Source organism: Poeciliopsis prolifica, unplaced genomic scaffold, assembly GCF_027474105.1.
Source record: "Poeciliopsis prolifica strain line A6 unplaced genomic scaffold, Auburn_PproV2 SCAFFOLD002, whole genome shotgun sequence".
NCBI lineage: Eukaryota > Metazoa > Chordata > Actinopteri > Cyprinodontiformes > Poeciliidae > Poeciliopsis > Poeciliopsis prolifica.
The window spans coordinates 2,061,689-2,085,201 of NW_026562377.1; the positions used below are offsets into that span (position 1 = coordinate 2,061,689).

Sequence of the window (23,513 nt, forward strand, 5' to 3'; positions counted from 1 at the left end):
CAACCGACAATTTTAAAAACCAGGCATTACTAATTTAAATTAACCCACTCTTATAACATCTTTAACTGCTTTGAAGAAAATGTTTTTCACTTTTTCAAGGTTGATAAATTCTCATTTTTCCACTGTTATTATAAGTTATATGAAGAATACAAACAATCACAATAATAGAATCTGTGAATACCTACCTTGTCCTGAAGTTACATGAATAAATCCAAGAAGGCAAAAGAAAACGATGATTTTATTATCCATGGTGAATAATGTTGTCCTTCACAGAGCTCTGCACAGACGCACAATCTCGTGTTGGCACATCAGGTTAAGTTAGTTAAATGCTCCTCCCACAGCAATAAGAAGGGAGTGACATGTCATTCCTGTTATTATTATTATTATTGTCTGATATCCTCAAAAATATTGAGGATATTAAAAACGAGTAAGGTTTTCCATAACATCATCAACTAAATAACCACCGTAGATACATAAAGGACATGTAAAAGAAAATAAATGCTTGAAAAAAACAAAGCGTTGGGTCATTAAAATCATCTAAGCATTTTTAATGTTAATAATGCAAATGTTTAGAACAAGAAACTCAAATGATCAAAAGCAAACAGTTACTGGCCGTATTCAATAACACAAAAACCATCCAGTTACGACGTCCATAACCACTGGCATTTATTTCTCATAAATATGATTTGCTAAGATCAAATAATTCAAACATGCTGTTGATTATCTGACTGCGTTTTATAATTCAGGTATTGTCATACTAAGCTGTATTACAATACAGCTTTGGATTTTTCCTCAGAGATGCCATTGCTATTTGTAAGCAAAGCTGTTACTGGAAATCTGCAGTGAAGCTGCCAAACAGGTTTCAGTCTTATTTACACTAATGACGTGACTTTATTTAGCATCAGATAATTTTCTTATCTTTCACATAAAATATCAAAAACACACATATGATCTAAAAAGATACAGATTCTGGTATTGCAACTTTCAGACGTGACACCAAAACAAAACAGAAATAATCAGAGTTGAAACTGTTTAATGGGGAAAAATCTTTGGACTGAATCCAAAGCTTATGTAAAGTGTTCACATTTTTAACAACAATAAGATCTGACCATACTTCATTCTTCACTGAAGCAGCTGGTGAGGCATTTTCTAGTAGATTGGCATCTGTTGAATCGGGTCAATGAATATCAACTGTTAACAATTCATGAGGAAGACGCTTCTGAATAACTGGTCCTTTAAAGTTGTGGGTAATCAGAGTTGGGTAGAAGCTACTTACATTCACTCAATTACATTTACTTGAGTAACCTTTTTGAGGAAATGCACTTGTAGAAGTATTTTTACTATGGCATACTTTTTACTTTCACTTGAGTAATTTTATTTGAAGTATCTCTTACTTGAGTGAAATTTCTGGATTATTTACCCACTGAATGTAAAACAAACATGTTTTAATCAAAAATTTCACCACAAACAGAAGCTTCAGAAGTTTTTATAAAAAACAAAAAACTGATTTGGACATATTTTATTTTGTCTGATTCTGTTATTTTGCAACAATATGACTTATTGTCATTTTGATGCTTAACATATCATTATCCAAACCAAATATTGAAGGTTTTGGTTAAACTTCATATTTTGGTTTAGCTATTATGTAATTTTTAAATATTAAATTGTTTATATTTGGATCAGTTATTCAGAACTTGAGTTAGACTTTTTACCAAATAGTTTTTTACTCTAAAGCAATTTCTTGGATGTCTACTTTTTACTTTAGTTGAGTGAAAATATGTTGAAGTATTGATACTCTTATTTGAGTATAATTTTTCGCTGCTTACAGTAATACAAATTCCTCAGTTCAACATTTAAAAATGTTCCACACAGAGTTTTAAAATGTTTTCACAGGTTTTTTTCTGCAGTTCAAAGTTTATAGTAGCAGTTTAAAAATGGTCTATTAAAGTAATATAAAACTAAATGGTTTATAATTAATATAAATATTTTTTTGCACTTTACATGTAAAAATGACAAAGCTGGAAAAAAATCCTAAAATACAAATAATCTGAATGTTAATTAAAACCTGAACCTGAAGACAATAATAAGAGATTAGAAGATATAATAAGGCACCACATATTTCTACAGACGTTTTTTTCTGAGCATGTTTGCCGAAAGCAGCAACAAAAACAATTCACTTCAAATTCAATAAAAAAATAATCCTTTATCTGTCAAACTGAGAAAAAACACGACAAAATAATAATTAACTCTACAGTAATAGAAAAGCAAATACATTCTTTAAATTGACTTACAGGTGAAATCAGAGAAATCTAGAACTCTTTGATTTTACAATTTTACAGCTGGAATAATACAGACTGTAATCAGGAGAGGCCAAATCTACACAATATAATCTCTTGTACCATAAAGGGCCATTCCACACAGCAGGTTTTGCTAAACTCTGAATTTGGGGAAACATTTTCTGATCCATACTGGTTGATGTTGAAGTTACTGTTACTGCAAATGCTTTGCTTTAAGTCAAATTCAGTCATTCTCAGAAGTTACCTGCCAACTTAAGGTGTACATCAGGGGTGTCCAAACTTTTTGCTAAAACTGCAGATTCAAAAATATTCATGGGCCAAAGAAAACCCAACCTAAAATCAAACAAATAAAGTAGTTGAGTATTTATTGTAGATTTTTATAACGCTGTCTTAGAGTTGTTATAGATTTTTAAAAATGACAAAATTTCTGCCAAAAATTCAGGAATGTTGTGATTTCTTTTTAAACTTTCTTGACATTTAAAACTCAAAGTGTCCAAGCTTTCTATAGAAAATTTCTGATATTAATTGAAATATTTGATTTTTTTCTATCAAATTTAATTGCTTTCTCTAGAAAATTTCTGAGACTACTCTCGAAAATATTTGGCACAACTTAGTACTTAGTACTACTTTAATTTTGCATGTTTGCTGTATGAAAAGAAAGATCCGGTTTCTTTTTGGCTCAATTGAATACATTTATTTTTAATTATAAAAACAGGATTTGCACTTTTCATTTTTCTGTGTAAGAAAATTGTGTTGGTAACAATTTTTTAAGTCTCCATCTGCATCTACGAATCAAAATTGTATAATTTTTGAATTGCAGTGGGAGGCCCAACAAAGTCAGTCCAAGGTGCCACAAATGGGCCCCCGCCTCACTTTGGACACCCCTGGTGTAGATACTCAGAATTGACTGAATTTAAGAATATTTAGCTGCTAGAATTGAAAACCAAATCAGGATTTATCTTGATATCATGGAGAAATTGGATTTATTGAACCATCCTTTTGGAATACCGCCCTATTACATCAAGTGTTAAAATTTAAAATAAGACACTTAAAGTCACAGATTGGTTGATATATCGATCAAAAAAGTCGCCAACATGTGAATGCTGCATTTCTCTGATGAGCTCTGCGATTTTTTATGGGTTAACTCTAACCCTTTTTATACTTCGTACAGTCACTGCAAGAGCTGTTCCACGAGGAAGATGGTCTTGAAAAAACTAAAGAAAGAAATTTAAAGTGTTAATACTTTATGTCTTATCAGATGAGATTTGATAAAATAAAAAAACAAGTAACAAATTGTGAGTTATTCTAGATTACATACCTGATTAATGAGCTCTATTGCAGTTCCATTGCTGATCTCTCCATAAGATCTTAACTTCATGTTGAGATGCATTAAAAACTCCAAACCTGAAGCGAGTGAACAGAAGTCAGTTGGTCAGTGGGTTAATTTACTTTAAGAAAAGATATGTTGCTAGCTCTGTAGGGATTTAAAAGGAGTCAACATGTTGTTGGTCAGTGAACTAATTTACTGTTAGAAATGTACTTTTATGGTACATTTTCTAATATGTCACTATAGCAATGAATCAAGTTATTTTGGAATAATGTACCAGGAGGAGTTGAACTTTGTGGGGGTGGAGGAGCTGGAGTAGTGGTTGGAGTTGTGGTTGGAGTAGTGGTTGGAGTAGTAGTTGGAGTGGTGGTTGGAGTGGTGGTTGGAGTAGTGGTTGGAGTTGTAGTTGGAGTAGTAGTTGGAGTAGTGGTTGAAGTAGTGGTTGGAGTAGTGGTTGGAGTGGTGGTTGAAGTAGTGGTTGGAGTAGTGGTTGGAGTAGTAGTTGGAGTAGTGGTTGAAGTAGTGGTTGGAGTAGTGGTTGGAGTAGTGGTTGGAGTTGTGGTTGGAGTGGTGGTTGGAGTAGTGGTTGGAGTAGTGGTTGGAGTAGTGGTTGGAGTTGTGGTTGGAGTAGTGGTTGGAGTAGTGGTTGGAGTTGTGGTTGGAGTAGTGGTTGGAGTAGTGGTTGGAGTAGTGGTTGGAGTAGTGGTTGGAGTTGTGGTTGGAGTAGTGGTTGGAGTAGTAGTTGGAGTGGTGGTTGGAGTAGTAGTTGGAGTTGTGGTTGGAGTAGTGGTTGAAGTAGTCGTTGGAGTAGTAGTTGGAGTTGTGGTTGGAGTAGTGGTTGGAGTAGTGGTTGGAGTTGTGGTTGGAGTAGTAGTTGGAGTTGTGGTTGGAGTAGTGCTTGGAGTAGTAGTTGGAGTTGTGGTTGGAGTAGTGGTTGGAGTAGTAGTTGGAGTTGTGGTTGGAGTAGTGGTTGGAGTTGTGGTTGGAGTAGTGGTTGGAGTAGTGGTTGGAGTTGTGGTTGGAGTAGTGGTTGGAGTTGTGGTTGGAGTAGTAGTTGGAGTTGTGGTTGGAGTAGTAGTTGGAGTTGTGGTTGGAGTAGTGGTTGGAATAGTAGTTGGAGTTGTGGTTGGAGTAGTGGTTGAAGTAGTCGTTGGAGTAGTGGTTAGAGTTGTGGTTGGAGTAGTGGTTGGAGTAGTGGTTGGAGTTGTGGTTGGAGTAGTAGTTGGAGTTGTGGTTGGAGTAGTGCTTGGAGTAGTAGTTGGAGTTGTGGTTGGAGTAGTGGTTGGAGTAGTAGTTGGAGTTGTGGTTGGAGTAGTGGTTGGAGTTGTGGTTGGAGTAGTGGTTGGAGTAGTGGTTGGAGTAGTGGTTGGAGTTGTGGTTGGAGTTGTGGTTGAAGTAGTGGTTGGAGTAGCAGTTGGAGTAGTGGTTGAAGTAGTGGTTGGAGTAGTGGTTGGAGTTGTGGTTGGAGTTGTGGTTGAAGTTGTGGTTGGAGTGGTGGTTGGAGTTGTGGTTGGAGTAGTGGTTGGAGTTGTGGTTGAAGTAGTGGTTGGAGTAGTGGTTGGAGTTGTGGTTGAAGTAGTGGTTGGAGTAGTGGTTGGAGTAGTAGTTGGAGTGGTGGTTGGAGTAGTGGTTGGAGTAGTTGTAGTGGTTGGAGTTGTAGTTGGGTTGGTTGTAGGTAGTGGTTGGTAGTGAAGTAGTGGTTGGAGTAGTGGTTGGAGTAGTGGTTGAAGTTGGTAGTAGTGTAGTAGGTTAGGTTGGGGTTAGAGTTGTGGAGGTTGGAGTTGTGGTTGGAGTTGTGGTCGGAGTGTGTGGAGTAGTAGTTGGAGTTGTGGTTGGAGTAGTGGTTGGAGTAGTAGTTGGAGTTGTGGTTGGAGTAGTGGTTGGAGTTGTGGTTGGAGTAGTGGTTGGAGTAGTGGTTGGAGTTGTGGTTGGAGTTGTGGTTGAAGTAGTGGTTGGAGTAGTAGTTGGAGTAGTGGTTGAAGTAGTGGTTGGAGTAGTGGTTGAAGTTGTGGTTGGAGTTGTGGTTGAAGTTGTGGTTGGAGTAGTGGTTGGAGTTGTGGTTGGAGTTGTGGTTGGAGTAGTGGTTGGAGTAGTGGTTGGAGTTGTGGTTGGAGTTGTGGTTGGAGTTGTAGTTGGAGTAGTGGTTGGAGTAGTGGTTGGAGTTGTCGTTGGAGTAGTGGTTGGAGTAGTGGTTGGAGTTGTGGTTGAAGTAGTGGTTGGAGTTGTGGTTGGAGTAGTGGTTGGAGTAGTGGTTGGAGTAGTGGTTGGAGTTGTCGTTGGAGTAGTGGTTGGAGTAGTGGTTGGAGTAGTAGTTGGAGTTGTCGTTGGAGTAGTGGTTGGAGTAGTGGTTGGAGTAGTAGTTGGAGTTGTGGTTGGAGTAGTGGTTGGAGTAGTGGTTGGAGTAGTGGTTAGAGTTGTGGTTGGAGTAGTGGTTGGAGTAGTGGTTGGAGTTGTGGTTGGAGTAGTAGTTGGAGTTGTGGTTGGAGTAGTGGTTGGAGTTGTGGTTGGAGTAGTGGTTGGAGTAGTGGTTGGATTTGTGGTTGGAGTTGTGGTTGGAGTAGTGGTTGGAGTTGTGGTTGGAGTAGTGGTTGAAGTAGTGGTTGGAGTAGTGGTTGGAGTTGTGGTTGTAGTTGTGGTTGAAGTAGTGGTTGGAGTGGTGGTTGGAGTTGTGGTTGGAGTAGTGGTTGGAGAAGTGGTTGGAGTAGTAGTTGGAGTGGTGGTTGGAGTTGTGGTTGGAGTAGTGGTTGTAGTAGTGGTTGGAGTTGTGGTTGAAGTTGTCGTTGGAGTAGTGGTTGGAGTTGTGGTTGGAGTAGTAGTTGGAGTTGTGGTTGAAGTAGTGGTTGGAGTAGTGGTTGGAGTTGTCGTTGGAGTAGTGGTTGGAGTTGTGGTTGGAGTAGTAGTTGGAGTTGTGGTTGGAGTAGTGGTTGGAGTTGTAGTTGGAGTGGTGGTTGGAGTAGTGGTTGGTGTTGTCGTTGGAGTAGTGGTTGGAGTTGTGGTTGGTGTAGTAGTTGGAGTTGTGGTTGGAGTAGTGGTTGGAGTTGTAGTTGGAGTGGTGGTTGGAGTTGTGGTTGGAGTTGTGGTTGGAGTAGTAGTTGGAGTGGTGGTTGGAGTAGTGGTTGGAGTTGTGGTTGGAGTAGTGGTTGGAGTAGTGGTTGGAGTGGTGGTTGGAGTAGGTTGGAGTAGTGGTTGGAGTTGTGGTTGGAGTAGTGGTTGAAGTTGTGGTTGGAGTAGTGGTTGGAGTAGTGGTTGGAGTAGTGGTTGAAGTTGTGGTTGGAATAGTGGTTGAAGTTGTGGTTGGAGTAGTGGTTGAAGTTGTGGTTGGAGTAGTAGTTGGAGTGGTGGTTGGAGTAGTAGTTGGAGTTGTGGTTGGAGTAGTGGTTGAAGTTGTGGTTGGAGTAGTGGTTGGAGTAGTGGTTGGAGTAGTGGTTGAAGTTGTGGTTGGAGTAGTGGTTGGAGTGGTGGATGGAGTAGTGGTTGGAGTTGTGGTTGGAGTTGTGATTGGAGTAGTGGTTGGAGTAGTGGTTGGAGTAGTAGTTGGAGTTGTGGTTGGTGTGGTAGTTGGAGTTGTGGTTGGTGTTGTGGTTGTAGTTGTGGTTGGAGTAGTCATTGGAGTAGTGGTTGGAGTTGTGGTTGGAGTAGTGGTTGGAGTAGTAGTTGGAGTTGTGGTTGGTGTGGTAGTTGGAGTGGTGGTTGGAGTTGTGGTTGGAGTAGTGGTTGGAGTTGTGGTTGGAGTAGTGGTTGGAGTTGTGGTTGGTGTAGTAGTTGGAGTTGTGGTTGGAGTAGTGGTTGGAGTAGTAGTTGAAGTTGTGGTTGGAGTAGTGGTTGGAGTTGTGGTTGGAGTTGTGGTTGGAGTAGTAGTTGGAGTAGTGGTTGGAGTAGTAGTTGGAGTTGTGGTTGGTGTAGTAGTTGGAGTAGTGGTTGGAGTTGTGGTTGTAGTTGTTGTCTGGGTGGTTGCGACTGGAGCTATTGGTTGTGCTGCAGTAGTAGTTGTAGCTGGAGTCGTAGTTATTGGACTTGCAGTTGTAATTTGGTCCGTAGTTGTTGGGGATGCAGTTGTTGTTGGCAATACAGTTGCATTTGCTGTAATTGTAGATAAATTGTATTAGCAAAATATATTGTGTTTAATGGCACTGTGCAGATAATCATTCCTAAGTTAATAACTCCAGTTATTCTGAATCAGTTTTCACACATGCACAAGTTTGTGCATTTCTCAAAACTATTAGTTCCAAAGGCAAAACCTGGTTGATAACTTATAAATGAGTCACTTCTTCAAAATGCATACCAATCATTCATGTTAGTGTCATCAACATGAAGTCCCGACACTGTGTTTCTGTTCAAGCTAGTCAGATGACTTTGTCAAGTTTTCATTACATGACAAAGTCATTTGACAAAGTCGTTCTTCCAGCGAGAATGTTACCTTTCTCGCTGTAAGTGTTTTCTACTGCAATAAAGTAAGATTTAGTGACACTGGTTGAAAATGCTCTAGATATCACCATACACTGTGTGCACAATCATTTGAAATAGTTACTCTCTCTGAGGTAAATGTTTACCAGACATGGAATGTGATGCTTCACTATTTTACTGCATGTGCATTTTGTAATTTCAATTTGTTCACAACATTGTACAAACCTATTTGGAACCAGCATAAACCCCCTTTGGCTAAAGCTGTGCACAGTGTTCACTGAAAGCTGAGGTTGAGGCTACTGGACAGACATTCCTCAATCTGGCAGACATTTTCAGGAAAGAATGAAAAATAAATGCATAAAATTGTAAACATTTATGTTTGTAATGACCCAAACAAAGTTTTACAGCATTTATAGGTGTAATTTGTTTTGAAACACAGTGATTGAGAACAGTCAAAGGAAACACAAATAAACACAAAATTCTGTTTTTCAATGAATGTTCCTGTGGAAAAATGTGATTGCCCAGTTAAAACGAAAAAAGAACTGTGTCTTATCACACCTGAATTCAGAGTCTCAGCCACCAGCCCGACCTGATTACTGCCAAACTGCTCTCAATTAAAACATGTAACGACATTAAGACCTCCCTGACTAAGGGATGTACACAAAAAGATTCTCAGAAGCTACACATTTTGACAAGATCCAAAAAAATCAAGAATAAATGTGACAAAAAGTAATTTGCAGCTACCCATCTGGTTTTGTATCACAATGCAAAACCATTTCTAAAGCCATGGGCCTCCACTGGACACCAGTGAGAGTCGTCACCTGGAGAAAACATGGCACAGTAGTGAGCCTTTTGCAGGAGTGAGTGACCAACGTCAGTCCAAGAGCGCAGCGACGATTCATCCTCGAGGTCACCAAACACCTCAAAACAACGTCTGGAAAGGTCAGAGTTTCTGCCGCCGCCATAACAAAGAGACGGAGCAAAAATGGCCTCCATGGCAGAGCTCTGAGAGGAAAACCACTGCTGAGCCAAAGGAACGTCAACGCTCATCTCAGTTTCTCCAGAACACATCTTCATGATCCCAGTGACTTCTAAGAAAACTGTGAACTGATTAATTTTACTATAATTAACAAAAACAATGTAAATAACAGAAACTGAGAACATCTTTAACTGAAATAAATAAAAACAGTAAATAATGGGGAGAAACTAACTAACTGGAAGTACATTTTGCATTGATAAAACTAACTGAAATGTACTGAATTTATGTGTCTGGAAAAGAATCACTACGAATCGCTTGACGGAAGTTGCTGCCATGAAAGCTGGACCAACCAGTTGTTAGGTTTAGAGCCTAAAGGCAATCACTTTTTCACAGAGCCATCCTGGATTGGAGTTTTTCTAGCTTTACAATTGACACCTAAGTTTATAATTTACATTTTGTGTTTACTTGTGTTGTCTACGAGTAATATTTAAATATCTCATATTTAAAACAGTTCTGTATACAGGATGAGTTCCAGCTCTGTTTTGCTCTCCGCATTGTTACATTTCATTCATTGTACTTTATTTGTTTCCTCATTTTAATCCCACTTAAAATCTTCTTACTTTGTGAACCTTAATTTTCCACCATTTAATAATGGGAAAAGCAGACAGAAATTCAGACGTTTGTCACATTACCTTCTCTTATAATAATGTCTAACAAGATCCTTACTTAGAAAAAGAATAAGATCAATTATAGAATTATTGTGAATATTTACCCTGTCCCAAAGCTGCATGAATGTATCCAAGAAAACATAGGATGATGATTTTATACTCCATGATGAATAGTGTTGTCCTTTACACCGTTCTGCAGAGACAGATAATTTCTGTTGGTGAATATGGTTAAGTCTGTGTAATGCGCCTCCCACAGCAATGAAGAGGAAGTGGCATGTAACAATTAACACCTAACAATTGAGTGTTGTTATAAGACAAGGAACATAAGTGTTGCTTATGTTTTAGATAAATAGAAAGAGAAGTAAAAACAGAAATTCACCCAAAAATATGAAGGATACACTGAAATTATCCCAGTAAATCTGGATATTAAAAAAAGAAAGAAAAAGAAAACAACTGGTGTTTTTCTATATGCTATATTCTATTTTTTGAATTATTAATTGACCAACTAGGTAGATCAGATCTATACACTAACAACTCCATCCAAAATGAATAATATGTAAAGAACAATGGTGTACCTATACATTGTGAAGTGTACAATTCAGAGACTGAGGTCCAGACAAAAGTCAGGGAGCAAAAACAATCTTTAATACATCTGCAGACGGAGAGCAAGAAATACACTGCATTAGGCACAAATTAGCATCTGCTCTGACGAACTCACAGTTGCATAGTTACTTTATTTATCTCTCTTTACTACCAAGACGGAGACTCAATCTTCTAAGACCAAACAAAAGAAAAAAAAGAAAAACATACGAAACCTTGTATGCTCATTCACTGTAATGTTTAAACTAAATACTCCATCTTCATGCAAAAAACAGCAAGTTCCTAAATAACTGTCTGGGGAAGTTCAGCAACCCTGGGAAACTTAGACACATCTTGTTTCATTAGTTTGTACACCTTTTCCAGCTGCACAGAAAAACACCTGTGATACAAAAAACATTACATTTATATGATATTCATTCTATATTCAAGTTTTCTAAATAAAAGACTGCTGATTATCTGATTCTCTCAGATGTAGAAACTACAAAGGTTTTTCCTTTGAAGGTGCTTTGCTTTTACTTTTTGTTACTCAAGCTATTACAGGAAATCTGAAGCGAAGCTGCCAAACTGGTTTTGTATGCACACTGTTAATGTCAGCTGCTTTTGAGGAATTCAAAGTAAACTTTGAGGGATTCAAAAATGTTTGAAATATTGGAATATGGTTTTTAACTTTAAGACAAGATATAGCTGTAGATTGATTATTTTTTTAAACTGCCAGAAGTCAAAATTTGACCGTCACTACGGTTCCTAGCCACAACTTGTTTCTGTCTGCTCATTTCAGTGTAACACAATCTGAGCATGCGCAATGATGCGGAGCTAGCAGCTACGGTTTCAGTTTAGCGTATTTGAGCTTATTTTTATTTCTAAATGCAGCAAATGGTCTGGATTGTTTGGGTTAAGTGAATATTGTATACATTTAATCTATATTTGTAAGCATTGTGTGTCGATTCAATGGTTTTAAATAACACTGTCTGCTTATTGCGTGTCATTAGCCTTTTGGTTTTTAGCCTTAACAGCTCAAAACAACGCTGGAGCTCAAATTACAAACAATCCTGTCTGTTTTCGACTTAATATTATTTATGTCTATGAACGATTACCTCTCTTAGACGTTTCTAAGCTCATATTGCTAGTGCTAGCCGTGCTGGAGAGCCAGTTTGGCGACAATGTGAGGCGTGTGGTGCGGGGAGCAGGATGGACAGAGACTTGTTGCGGCAGTGTCTGGTCCATCATGGAGAGACGCTGTTCAACAAACTCAAATGTGAGCAAACGGAGAACCCGGACTTCCAGGCGGTGGTGACGGACCTGTGCAAAGCCACGTATGACGGAAGGTATGGCTGCGTGTTGGACTCGCTTTCTCTGCGACATTACGCCTGAATTTAAAATGATTTGTTCACGTAGTTTATCACATTTTAGTCACACGTGCTGCCCTGGATTCGATGTCTAAATAATCAGTAGAGTAACGGCTATTTCAAAGCTTTTGGGACGGAAAAAGTCCTTTTTATCCGTAAAACAAGTGTTGATGCTAGAGATGGGCGGTAAGGAGTTAGAATTTTATCGCGATATTTGGTTATAATATTCCGATATCGATAAACATCATTAAAGAAACTCAGTTTTTTGTTTTAGTTTTTTGTGGCTGTGATTGCATTGGACAGCACTCATTCCTCACCAAACTCATTTATTCTAAAAGCATTCCCATTTGAACTCAGAACTTACTTTAAAAAGTGTGATTTTGTATCACTAACCTCCACATTTAATCATACTGTCAAATTTATTGACGCTCTCTTGGAGCAGAAAGCAAATAAATGAGTCAAAATAACTTTTCCATAATATTGTCAGTTTTGTTTTTCAAAAAAATCAAAATTCTTTCACTTTTCACTATAAGTGATGAACAATGTGATAAACTACCAATCCACTTAGATGGATTAAAATATCTGTTTTTCCATTACAATCAATAAAATACTAATTGTTTGTGAAATAAAATGGAAATGAGGCCTTGAAACAGAACAATTTGCACTTAGTTCATTAAAAGTTTTTGATAATCTTAAATATTGAACAAACTTACCTAGTACATCCCAACTACATGTTTATTTAATTTATTTTCTGTTAGTGCTGTAAAGTTAGATACATGTGTAACCCTTATAAATTAGATACAACAACCACACCTGGAATCTGTTCTGGTTTTATGGTTTGTGTCTTTACCAATGCAGGGTCACAAGGTCACAATGTCAATCTATGCCTTTCTGCAAACGTCAAACCTGACATCAGATATTAATATAAAGTTTTGCATTTGGAAAGCTTTTTTTGTGTGTGAAATTTGTACATTTGTTTAAATGTACAAATTGCTCTTTTCACTTTCTTTCATTCTTCATTCTGAACTTCATCTCTGTGATTATACAGAGAAGCAGATTAAAGTTTTCAAATTGTTCTGTGTGCCGAACTCAGCTTTCTGGGTTTTATGGGAACGCTGCTAATTAAGTGTTAAATTGTTGTGTGTGAAGCAGAGCTGAGGAACATGCCAGTCCACTGGTGGAGCAGTTCATCGCCAGGAAGGCTGACATTCTCTTCTGCCCAGCATGGAAGACCGCCGACCCGCCACCACAGGACGAAGAGGAGGAGGACGGAGGTGTGTGTTGATCCACTCAAACTACAGGCATCTCTTAAAGCACAAACCAGGTTTTAGAAATTCAGTTCAATGATACTTTGTTCATTCCAAAGATAAATTAAATGTTACTGTAACTCAGATCATCTAAGTATCTTCAGGGAGTTATTGTCATGTTGTGAGCAGGAAGGATCTCCAGTAGCAGTCAGTCTGAAGAGGCCTCTGACTGAACACCGATGCTGCATTTCCATTACAAATGTGGGCAAAATGTTGTTTTTACACAAATGTTTGCAACTGGGGTGTTTCTATTGAGTAAGAAATGCAGTTAAAATCACATGAATAAGTTTGTTCATGCGATAAGTTATTAAAAAACACGACATCATCCTCCTGTCACTTTCTGTCATCTTTGACTTTTTCACATCTGGTTGTTGATTATGTGAGTCGATGGGAAAAAAGTCTTTCCATTGAAATGTATCATTTTAATGGAGCCGGAAAGCTCCATTAAAAAACATTTAATTAAAGATCTTATGAATTAGTTTTGTCTTATTTGAAGAGTACTAAGACATTTGCACTAGAAACTAGACCAAAGTTACTTTGTAAGGTTTAGTTTTTTTGAGGTTCTGCTGCTGCTTTTTAAATCTGTGTCTGGTTTTATGGTTAGAAAGTCAGACATGAATAAGTAACTTTATTATTGAGTTTTGTCTACTAAAAGATTATAAATCAAGACTCAGAACAAAATGAATGAATATGACATAAATAGAAAACAAATCTTAGTTTCTGATTTCATTTAGTAATTTTGTAGTGTGTGTGTTCTTTTGTAGAGCCCTATGCCATCATGCCGCCAGTGGAGTTATTCATGGAGTTGCCGTATGAGGAGAGAAGATCCATGATGTACCGGGACTTGGAGAGAGGAGACGTTGTGGTGGGACGCATCAACAACATTCGGGAATATGGCTTCTTCCTCACGCTGCTGTGCATGGCAGGAGGCCTGAAGAGAGACATAGAGGACCTGGAACTTTCTGTGAGTCGCTGCGGTAAACTTGAGGAAGAACCTGATTTATCAATTTCCCAGCAGCTTTTATGTGTGCAGCAGCTCTAGAGTTGTTGAATGGCTGCCAGCAGGTCTGAATGATATTTTACTCCAGCCCACAAGAGGAATTGATTTGTTGCCATAGATCCTTTTTCTGTCATGTGCAGTTTGTGAAGTCAAGCATTTAAATAAAGTCAGATGATTGTTTTAACATACATTATTCTTTGTTCACTCAAAATCACAACATTAATTGAGCCTATTTTTAATTCTAATGTTTTTACGATATTTTCTAAAAACCAGCCTTCATACAGGAATCATATGAAGTGAAGCTGGTTTACTAAAACATCTTCCAAATACACTACATCAACTGAAAGTTAGCATGCATATTTCACTGTTATTGGTGTATTAAAAAAAACTATCTGAAATAAATAAATGAAGCTCAGCCTATTTATATTTATGATAAACTGTGCAGTTATTGTTTTGTCTATTTTCTGTTGTTCGTGCTCTCAGGCTCTCTGCCATGTCAAGGAAATCCCCTCCACCAGCAGCCATGATGATCCTCTCTCCTACTATCAGATCGGAGACTTGATTAAAGGTGTTTGTTAAGTGGAAAGTGGAATATTTATTAACATAATTGATGTTCATTTCCTTCATTGCATTTGGAAAAGTGTAATGTTTATCACTTTTTCACTATTGGTAAAAGTTTTTATTTTTTTTCTATGTAAATCTCTTTGAACTGACTTGTTGATTAAATGTGGTTTATAAATAATTACGGATGCACCGATAAGAAGATTTGGTGTCGACATCCAATGTCAATATTGCTGTGATGGCCGATAACCTATATTTACCAATATTCCATGCATTTATTTCACTACTGTTTTGACACCTTTGGAGAAAAAGTTAAAAAATAAATATTGGTTGTTCATTTTGGCCCAATAGGTTAAAAAACCAAAGTCAAAATTTATTTATGTAGCGCATTTAAAACGGCCTCAGCTGTTCAAAGAGCTTCACAATAAACACAACAACACAGGTAGGTAAATGATGAGGCATAAATAAAATTATGTTCAGTAAAAAAATAATAAGACAATTATAAAATTGGCAGAAAATACCAAAATCTAAAAGTGACAAATACCGATTTTGGTGCCAATATATTGTGCATCCTTACAAATAATATAAATTCTGGCCCACATTTTTATATCGGTGCTGATATTTCTTTAAGTTTTCCATCTTATTTGATAGTAAAAAGATTTTTTCCTGAAGCAGTTTTTTTATTTTGCTCTGCAGCTGGAGTGAAAGACATCGATCGGTTCCAGGAGAAGATCACAGTGTCCCTCCACCCGGCCTCGCTCTCTCCCAACCTGGTTCACATCAAGCTGGGCGTCATAACCAGAGAAGATCTGCCCATACATTACAGGTAGAAACGCACTGCACTCTCTGAACTACCATCTGGTTTAGCTGCAGATACCTTAGCAGCTGTTAAACCAGTCAGTCATGCTGCTCAGTAATGCAGCACTGATTGATTTCTTTGTTCCCTTGGAAGTTTAAGTGTTAAAAATTGTGATATTTTTGTTGAAAGTAGATTATTTGATGTGAAAGTTTAGGTCAAAATGCTAAATGTTAAATTCCTAAAACTTGAATAATCATCCAGTTTTCATTAAGGTTCATTATTTGTGTTAAAGCCTGTTGAAATAAGCAGTAAATCAATTAATTCCATGATAAATTAAAATGAACTCAATAATTTTCATTTGCTTGATTTATTCTTTTTTTCTTTTTTCTCACTTTCTGAAAACTGCTTTTGTTTTCAGTCTGATGCTTTGGTCTCAACTAGACTTGATAATTTTGTTCATTATTTATTTTATTTAATTGTTTCTTTTCTTTATTTTGGATACTTAAAATATTTAAAGTTTATCGACTGACTTGAATGTTTTATATTACTTGAAAATGGTCTCCAAACAACAACATTATCGTTTATTACCATAACTTCTCCCAGCAGGCTTTGCTGCAGTGACAGGCCTGTTTGTGTTTGTTGCTCAGTCGTAGCGTTCGCGCCGCCGCCGACTCCAGCGAGACGTACGAACGAATCCTCACCAGGTGCCACGGCTGCGAAAACCCGTCTGTGGTGGAGTATCTGCTGCAGAAGGTGGGAATCAGTGACACCAACCCGCCGTCGATGATGAGAGGGTTACAGTGGTGAGCTGTCTAAAAACCCTTTCATTTTGGTCTGAGTTTTGCTTTAAAATGAAAGTATGGAGTGAAATGCTGGATGCTTTGTTGTCACTGAACCGTTTCGTTCTGATTCTTTGATTTTCTGTTTCCTGATTCTCACATGGCTGCAAAAGTCAAGCAACATGTTAAACAGCATTTCTCTCATTCCTGTGACAGGCAGAGTGATGCCTTTGTGTTCTGCTTCTCAAAAGCTCAGACGAACTTTATAAAGTTTCTGGTTTTGTGTTTTTTATTCTTCACAGTAAACTTTTCCAGGAGGAGGATTTTGCTTTGGCAATCAGAAAGAAGCAGTCTGCATCCTGGGCCCTGAAGTGGTAACATTACTCTGCTAACTTTGTAGTTAATATTCGGGGTGCACTGATTTATCGACCAGGCCGTTTATCGGCGCCGATTTCCTTCATTTGTGACATCAGTGATCGGCTGATATTTACATGTGAAACCGATCTTATCCATCAATCTCATCTGTGGCTTTTATTTGCACAGAATGAATACTAAAAACATGGAAGTGATTGGAAAACCATCGTCAAATTCAGACTGTATGGAGATCCGATAGTCACAAAAATCCACAAAAAAAAAAAAAACGTATGGAGCTCCGATAGTCATATTTATTTCTGTTGTCATGGAACCAGCGGTGGAAAAAAATTGAAGTACCAAATACCGGGAGGTATCTGTGGCTCTTGGACTGAGTTTGTGCGGCCCCAAACTAAAATTCAAATGTGATACAAATTTGGCCTGTAGATGCAAAAGGAGACTTAAAAATTACAAAAATGATTTTCTTACACAGAAAAATGTAAAAAACAACACAAAATATCCGTCCTTTTATAACCAACTTTTAACAAGAACTAAAAACAAGTTTATCCAGAGACTGTTACTGAAAAGCTGAAATCAGCTTCTATTCTTTCTTGAAGCTGGCTAAATATAGGACACATTTTGAAACAAAGTGACCCAAATCCTGTTTTCACTGACAATAACTGGAAACTAGACGTCTTTGTTTTAACTCAACAGGCAAAATTAAAGTAGATTTGAATTTCTGCAAAAGGTTTTTTGAGAGTAACCTTGGCCCTGATACACTATTGTAAAAATCTACAATAAATATTTTTCTTTTAGGTTGGTGTATGTCCTGCTTTTTTAACTTTTGAGTTAAAAATTTTGTCCCACATGGCAAAAAGTTTGGACACCCCTGATTAGGTTGTGAAAATGGGGTGTTTTATTTTATTGCTCCTGCTCTCCCATTAGAGGTTTGACTGACAGACCGCCCCACCAGGTGCAGCGACTTTCTCGCTATATTTAGCGACATTTCAGACAAAATAAAAAACGAGTTTGGACCAAAATTGGAATCAGCAGGTCAGGCTTTTTAAAGATCGGAAAGTTGCAATAGATGCACCGCAGCTAACACAGATATCATTTCACGTGTGGTCGTTTGTTCATTGACCTTGATACAAAGCTGTTCTCTGCAGTGTTCGCGCAGGTGTGGACCACTTCAAACATGGCCGCCACGTGGAAGCCATGAACGAATACAACAAAGCTCTGGAAATCGACACCAATAATGTGGAAGCGCTGGTGGCACGAGGAGCTCTGTGGGTTTACTTCCTGGTTTTACGCATCTCTGTTTGCTTATCTTGTGTAGATTCAATTGTCTCTCAGGTTATAAGCAGTTCTTCACATTTGTTCTTCGATTTGTTCCTCATACCGATGAGAAGCATGAGGATGAATATTTGCAATCCAACACCCCTTAATGTTGTGTATAAAGTATGAAGCGTCTTTGGCTTGTTGCCTTTTATTGGTCTGGATGTAGTAATGTTCTCAGCTCTGAACCTTCAGAAACACATAAACACAGTTACAAAGTCGGCCTTTTATCACCTGAAGAACATTTCCAGGACTAAACGACTCATGCGTCAGTTTGAGAGAAACAAGAACCAAACAGCCGAAACACTGAGTTCCTCTAAATCAAGACTAAAATCCCTTTGCTTTTAGATGAGTAAGGAAGATTTTAACGATGGCACTTGGCAAAATTGGATTTCTGTTATTGGTAAAGAAATGAAACATCTGCTGAATGTGTAATTTTTAATCAGATTAATTGATTAATCAAACACAGAAAACTGCAAAGGAGCTGAAAGTCTGAGTTCCTTTAAATTCAGACTGAAAACACAACTGATTGATTTTGAACCATAATAAATGAAACATTGACCAACATATTTGATGTGTATCCATGATTTAATGCTAATCTACTAAATGTTAGTTACTGGTTTCAAATTGGTCAATAAATGATGTTTTCATGATATAATAAAAATTAATAAAGTTACTTGATTGATCGATTGTTTTTCCTCCTGCTAAGGTCAAGTTTGGCTGAAATCTCAGACGTTATCTCTTCCATTTTCTTGTTTTTACTCCCCAGATATGCTAACAAAGGCAGCATCGTGAAGGCTATCTCGGACTTCGAGCTGGCTCTGGAAAACTGTCCGGACCACCGGAACGCCAAGAAGTACCTCTGCCAGACTCTGGTGGAACGAGGAAAACAGTGAGCAGCACCTTTTGCTTTTCAAGTTGGACGTGACTAAAGGAAATAAAACAACTGAGTTATTTTATCTTGTCTGTGGTACATCTGTCCGAATATTATAAAAAAGCTAAAGTGGTTAAAATCAGAAATTTGGCCGGTAGACACAGATGGAGACTTCGATTGTCACCAACATAATTTTCTCACACAGAAATATGTATAGAACACAAAGTATTTGTTTTTACAACAAAAACTAAAACCAAGACTTTTACTGGAAAGCCAACTTTGCTGCAGCCAAATCAGCTGTTATTTTTTCTTAAACATGGTCAAATATAGCAAACATTTTGAAACAAAGTGACCCAAACCTGTTCTTATTACTGAAAATAAATGTATTCAGCCGAGCCCAAAAGAAACTGAAAACTGGACGTCTTTGTTTTAATTCAGCAAATAATATCAGCAAAGCTTTGAAACACAATCCTGATTAATTTAAAAAGTTTCTCAGGATCAAATTTTGACATAGTTTCACTGTCAGCATGTAGAAAAACTTGCTTGTATTCAGAACTAACAGTCTAATCATAGTAGGTTGTAGGTATTAATTGATTATATTTGCATAATTTAATTGGTTAAATTCTGAAAATCCATTAAAAATAATTTTAAAAACCATCAGATTTGTTTCGTGGCGTCCGTTGTAATCTGGGAATAAAACTCATCAGGACAAACTACATCTGATGTTTACGTGAAAACTTGAAATCTGAATTCTTGTTCCAGTTTCCCGTAAAGGTTAAAGGTCACTGCAGTGCAGGCAGCTGTAAATGGGCCATGAAGGCGTCAGAAACACAATGAATGTTTTTGTTCTGTGTCTTTGTGTCTGACAGACTGGAAGAGCAGGAGAAACTGGTGACAGCGGAGGGATTGTACAGGAGAGCCTCGTCTCTCGATGACTCCAATCTTGAGGCCAAAGACGCCCTGCGCAACATCAATGACACCATTCAGGTGAGCGGGGCAGAACAAAATGCCCCCACAAAATACTCCCACAAAATGCCCCCACAGGTCAAAATACAGGAGAAAAAATTACAATGTTAGCTACAGAGCTAAACAAACATGTTTAATGTTTTTTTTAAAGTGAGCTGTACCTACAGGTGCAGTAAATAAAGTAGTTCTGTTTTTCTTATGAAAGGAAATAATTCTTCAAACTTTTCATGTTTACAATTTTTTTGTATTTTAACCTTTTGTAGAGTTTCAACAAAATGAACTGAAGCCTTGAGTTTTTATCTGACAGCGAAGTTTTTTAACAAATTGACATTTTTTTCAGTAAACTTAAAATCTGTTCTATAAATGAAGTAAATATAATACAAAAGAAATTCCTTTGTTGTCTGACAATAAAAAAATAAAATAAAGAGTCGTCTGTGACCTCTGGATCAGCTGATGAGGAGAAACTGTTGCATAATGTGACGTTCATTTATTCGTAGTTAAACTTCGGTGAACAGTTTCTGTTTTATGTCGGGTCGCTGGGCGTCTTCCTGACTCTAAGGTTTGTAATACTGATGAGGTGTTTGGTATGTTTGTGTTTCTGCTCCACCTTATACTCTGACCTTTGACCTCCTGACTCTCTGCGCCTGCCTTGTGGGGGGCTGGAAACGCACAAACTGCGCTGTGCCAACGACTCTTCGTCCCGTGGGAACCGGTGCGCGGCGCGTAAACATGCTGCCAAACACGGTAACGTTGAAACCTTTTTTTATTTCAACCGAAAACAAAATGTTGTTTGAATCGCCACACCTCCGTCTACGGCCGCCGACATTTATGGTAAATATGTGACTGTTCATTTCTTCTTTATTAATTTTCCTTTTGAACATTAAAAATAATAATCGTGCGACTTTATGGATGGTTTTGATTTTGGGGCTTTCTGAACGGTGTGAATGTTTTTGAATCTGCCGCTCGGGGCTTTTTGCCTGCATGCTGCTGTCATGCCTTGTCTGTAAAGAAATCGATTCGCTTGCGAGAAGAAGCGCTCGCTAAGGAGGAAGTCAAAGCGACGAGCAGCCAGACCAGCGCTGAGAAATTACGTAAGATCTTAAAGGAGGAGAAAAGGTAGGTTGAGCCTCGCCGAGCGCACGACAACAAGTCAGATTCATTTTATTTTTCCAAACAAAAATGCTTTTCCAGCCGGAGGAGTTTCAGCAGATGTTTCTCGTTTTTAGGGCGAAGAAGAAACGCCCCAAAAAGCGATCCGCTTCCTCCTCCTCGTCCTCCTCCAGCAGCAGTAGTTCTTCTTCCTCGACGTCTTCCTCGTCCCACAGGAGGTCTAAGAAGAAAAAGAAAAAGCGGAAAAAGTCCGGGCGAAGAAGAAGCAAGCACCGCCGGAGGAAGAGTGAGGAGGGTAAGAGCGGGAAAGGCAGGATGGAGAAAGAGGAGGAGGAGGAGTTGGAGTGGTTTCCCGCGCCTCCCAACACCTCCGCTACTTTCCTCAACCAAAAGGGCGGCCTGGTGTTTGGAGGGGCGGAGGAGGACGGGGTGGGGGGCGACGGGAAAATCAGCCGGCTGTATTCTCTGGCAGCAGCTTCAGAGGGGGAAGAGTCGGATTCTTCCCACAGGCAGGGGAAGAGGAGGGACGGAGCGGAGAGACGGAAAACCAGCATAAGCCCGAAGAGAGACAGGAGGACAGAGAGCAGGGAAAGATGGAGGGAGGAGAGCAGAGGAGGATGGAGAGAAAGAAGCAGCGTGGAGGAGAATCACACCAGGAAACTATCCAGCTCTTCAGCTGAGGTGGAGTTTTCCCGGAAACCGGAATATTCCGTAAGGAACAGGATTAGACGCGACTCCTCCACCAGGAGCTCCTGCGATGGCGGTAGGTACGAGAGTAAGGAAGAGGCGGAGAGAGAGAGAACGTCGGATCCGGAACAGAGTGAAAAACCGGAGAGTTCTGGAGATCAGAACGGCCAGAGAGACAGAAACAAGAAGAACCTCCCGTCCAACCTGCTGGACATTTTCAACCAGATCGCTCAGTTCGAGAAAGAAAAGGGCGTGAAAGCAAAAAAATAAAGAGTCCACCACAAAACCAGAACCACGACAGCGTGTCAGGGCCACTGGAGGTATAAATGCATAAAAAAGGACATAAATCTAGATGTTTGTGACACGAACCGGCAAAAATTAGTATCAAAAAACAACAAAATTTGTGATTTTTCTCAAAAATTTACTAGAATAAATGAGACATTTCTGAACTTCAGCAGGTAATGATCTGCATCAAAAGGGAGAAAATTTGAATAATTTCACATATTTTCTAGAAGAAACTTTTAAATTACCCTTAAATTTTTTATTTTTAGAAATTTTCTGTTTCAAAAGTGAAACATTTTCATTTTTTTGAGTAATACATTTGTAATTTTTGTTTTTTCAAAAAGTTTCTGGGATTCATTTTAAAAATTTTCGTTTTTTCTCACAAATTCGGACATTCACTTTTCTTTTTAGAACGTTTCTGAGATTAATCTCAAAATGTCTGAGTTTTTTTTGCAACGATTTGAGCTCAGAAATTAGTTTTACTTTTGAAAACTGCTGAGCTCAAACTCAAAATAGTTTTGGTGGAAATGTTCTCCTTTTTCACATTTACACGCAGCGGCCCTGATTGGCCGTCACGCAGAAGAGACAAAATGAGAGGAAAAATGAAATTTGTTCAGTTGAATTTTTGTTCATGAAATCCTCCAGGGCCAAACCTCTTGCTTGTTGATCTTTTTACTTTCAGTGTTGAATAAATGAATAGTTTACACGACACGTCTTACCTCTCCTGATAAAACCCACTCTTAGTTTCCGCTAAAATATTTTGTCAAAACGTCACGAAGACATGATTTGTTTACGACCCGTCTTCCGTTGTGACCTGTCTCTGTGATTTCCCCGTTTACAGGAGAACCGTTGATTATTTTGACAAATTACTGCAATGACATTTTTAGTTTTATTTTATTTTACTGTTTGTTTTTTTAATGAAACAAGTTGCCTTTTGTTCTGCTGTGTGCCATGCTGCAACTTCCTCTGCACAAAAAGCAGACGGTTATGCTTCTATTCGTTCTCTTTTTTTATTTTTGCCTTAACACGATGCAGTCGTTTCAGCTGTAATCAGAGAGTATGTCGCCTGTCATAAAGTCATCTAATATGAACCAATAAAAGCATTTAACCTGTGCAACGTTAATGCAGTTTGTTTATTTCTGCCTCATCATGATAAACCGCACCACCAGTCAGTATTTTATATTTTATTTTCCCTTCACCAGTTTTAGAAAGTAAATATTTTTTCACCAGATCTCTTCAGATAGGCAAAGAAATTACACCATATATGTTTAATAATGATTAGAGTTATTATTAAACATATATAACATAAACACATGCAGAAACTTGCTTCTTTTAAAACAAAGTTCACATCAAACCTAAATAAGTTTATTCACACAATAAATAATTCAAACACAGAGCCGCCATCTTTCTACCACTTCCTGTTTGCACCAGTGGCGGAATCCGGTTATTGATCACGTGACACTTTCTCATGCCAAGAAAGTGTTTCCGTTGCAGATTTGCAAAATAAATGGCAAAGAAACCTTCCTCGTCATACCAGTAAAGTTTTTTTAAATTAAAAAAGTGTTTTGTTTTGAGTGGCTTTAATTAAATCAAATGTATGCAGAAAATTTTAAGGTTGATGGAAAAGCAGCTGACTCAACAGTTTTTCTTACTATTGTAGGTCATTGAGGTTTAAAAATCATTTTTTGTTTTCTCAGCAACCAAATTTGGGTGTTTATCTGTAAGCTGAACCCATACCTAATAAATCTAAATATTAATCACTTTTAGATTAAAATAAGGGTAATAAAACATTTTTTCACTAATATTTATGTTTATTAAGATCCACATCTACTTCAAAAAGT

The 23,513-nt window shown here is 38.1% G+C and overlaps 1 protein-coding gene across 2 annotated transcripts; it reads left to right on the plus strand.

Moving 5' to 3' along the window:
* Positions 1-11,073: 11,073 nt before the first annotated feature.
* On the plus strand, positions 11,074-22,795 carry ttc14 (tetratricopeptide repeat domain 14). 2 transcript variants are annotated; one of them, XM_055051460.1, is made up of 12 exons: positions 11,074-11,600; positions 12,771-12,895; positions 13,693-13,892; positions 14,412-14,496; positions 15,186-15,315; positions 15,936-16,091; positions 16,370-16,441; positions 17,585-17,704; positions 18,523-18,645; positions 19,497-19,614; positions 20,603-20,709; positions 20,820-22,795. In XM_055051460.1, the coding sequence occupies exons 1-12, from the start codon at positions 11,464-11,466 to the stop codon at positions 21,658-21,660; spliced, it is 2,214 nt and encodes a 737-aa protein (XP_054907435.1). In that variant the 5' UTR covers positions 11,074-11,463; the 3' UTR covers positions 21,661-22,795. The 2 variants fall into 2 exon arrangements, with proteins under 2 accessions (XP_054907435.1, XP_054907441.1); XM_055051466.1 differs by having other exon boundaries at positions 12,774-12,895.
* Positions 22,796-23,513: the final 718 nt, after the last annotated feature.

What these genes read in the sequence shown, in the direction of transcription:
- ttc14 (XM_055051460.1), top strand. Translation starts at nt 11,464, where the DNA reads ATGGACAGAGACTTGTTGCGGCAGTGTCTGGTCCATCATGGAGAGACG. An exon ending in GATCTGCCCATACATTACAG is followed by an intron (nt 15,316 to 15,935) that starts GTAGAAACGCAC and finishes TTTGTTGCTCAG; the next exon opens with TCGTAGCGTTCGCGCCGCCG. An exon ending in GCATCCTGGGCCCTGAAGTG is followed by an intron (nt 16,442 to 17,584) that starts GTAACATTACTC and finishes TGTTCTCTGCAG; the next exon opens with TGTTCGCGCAGGTGTGGACC.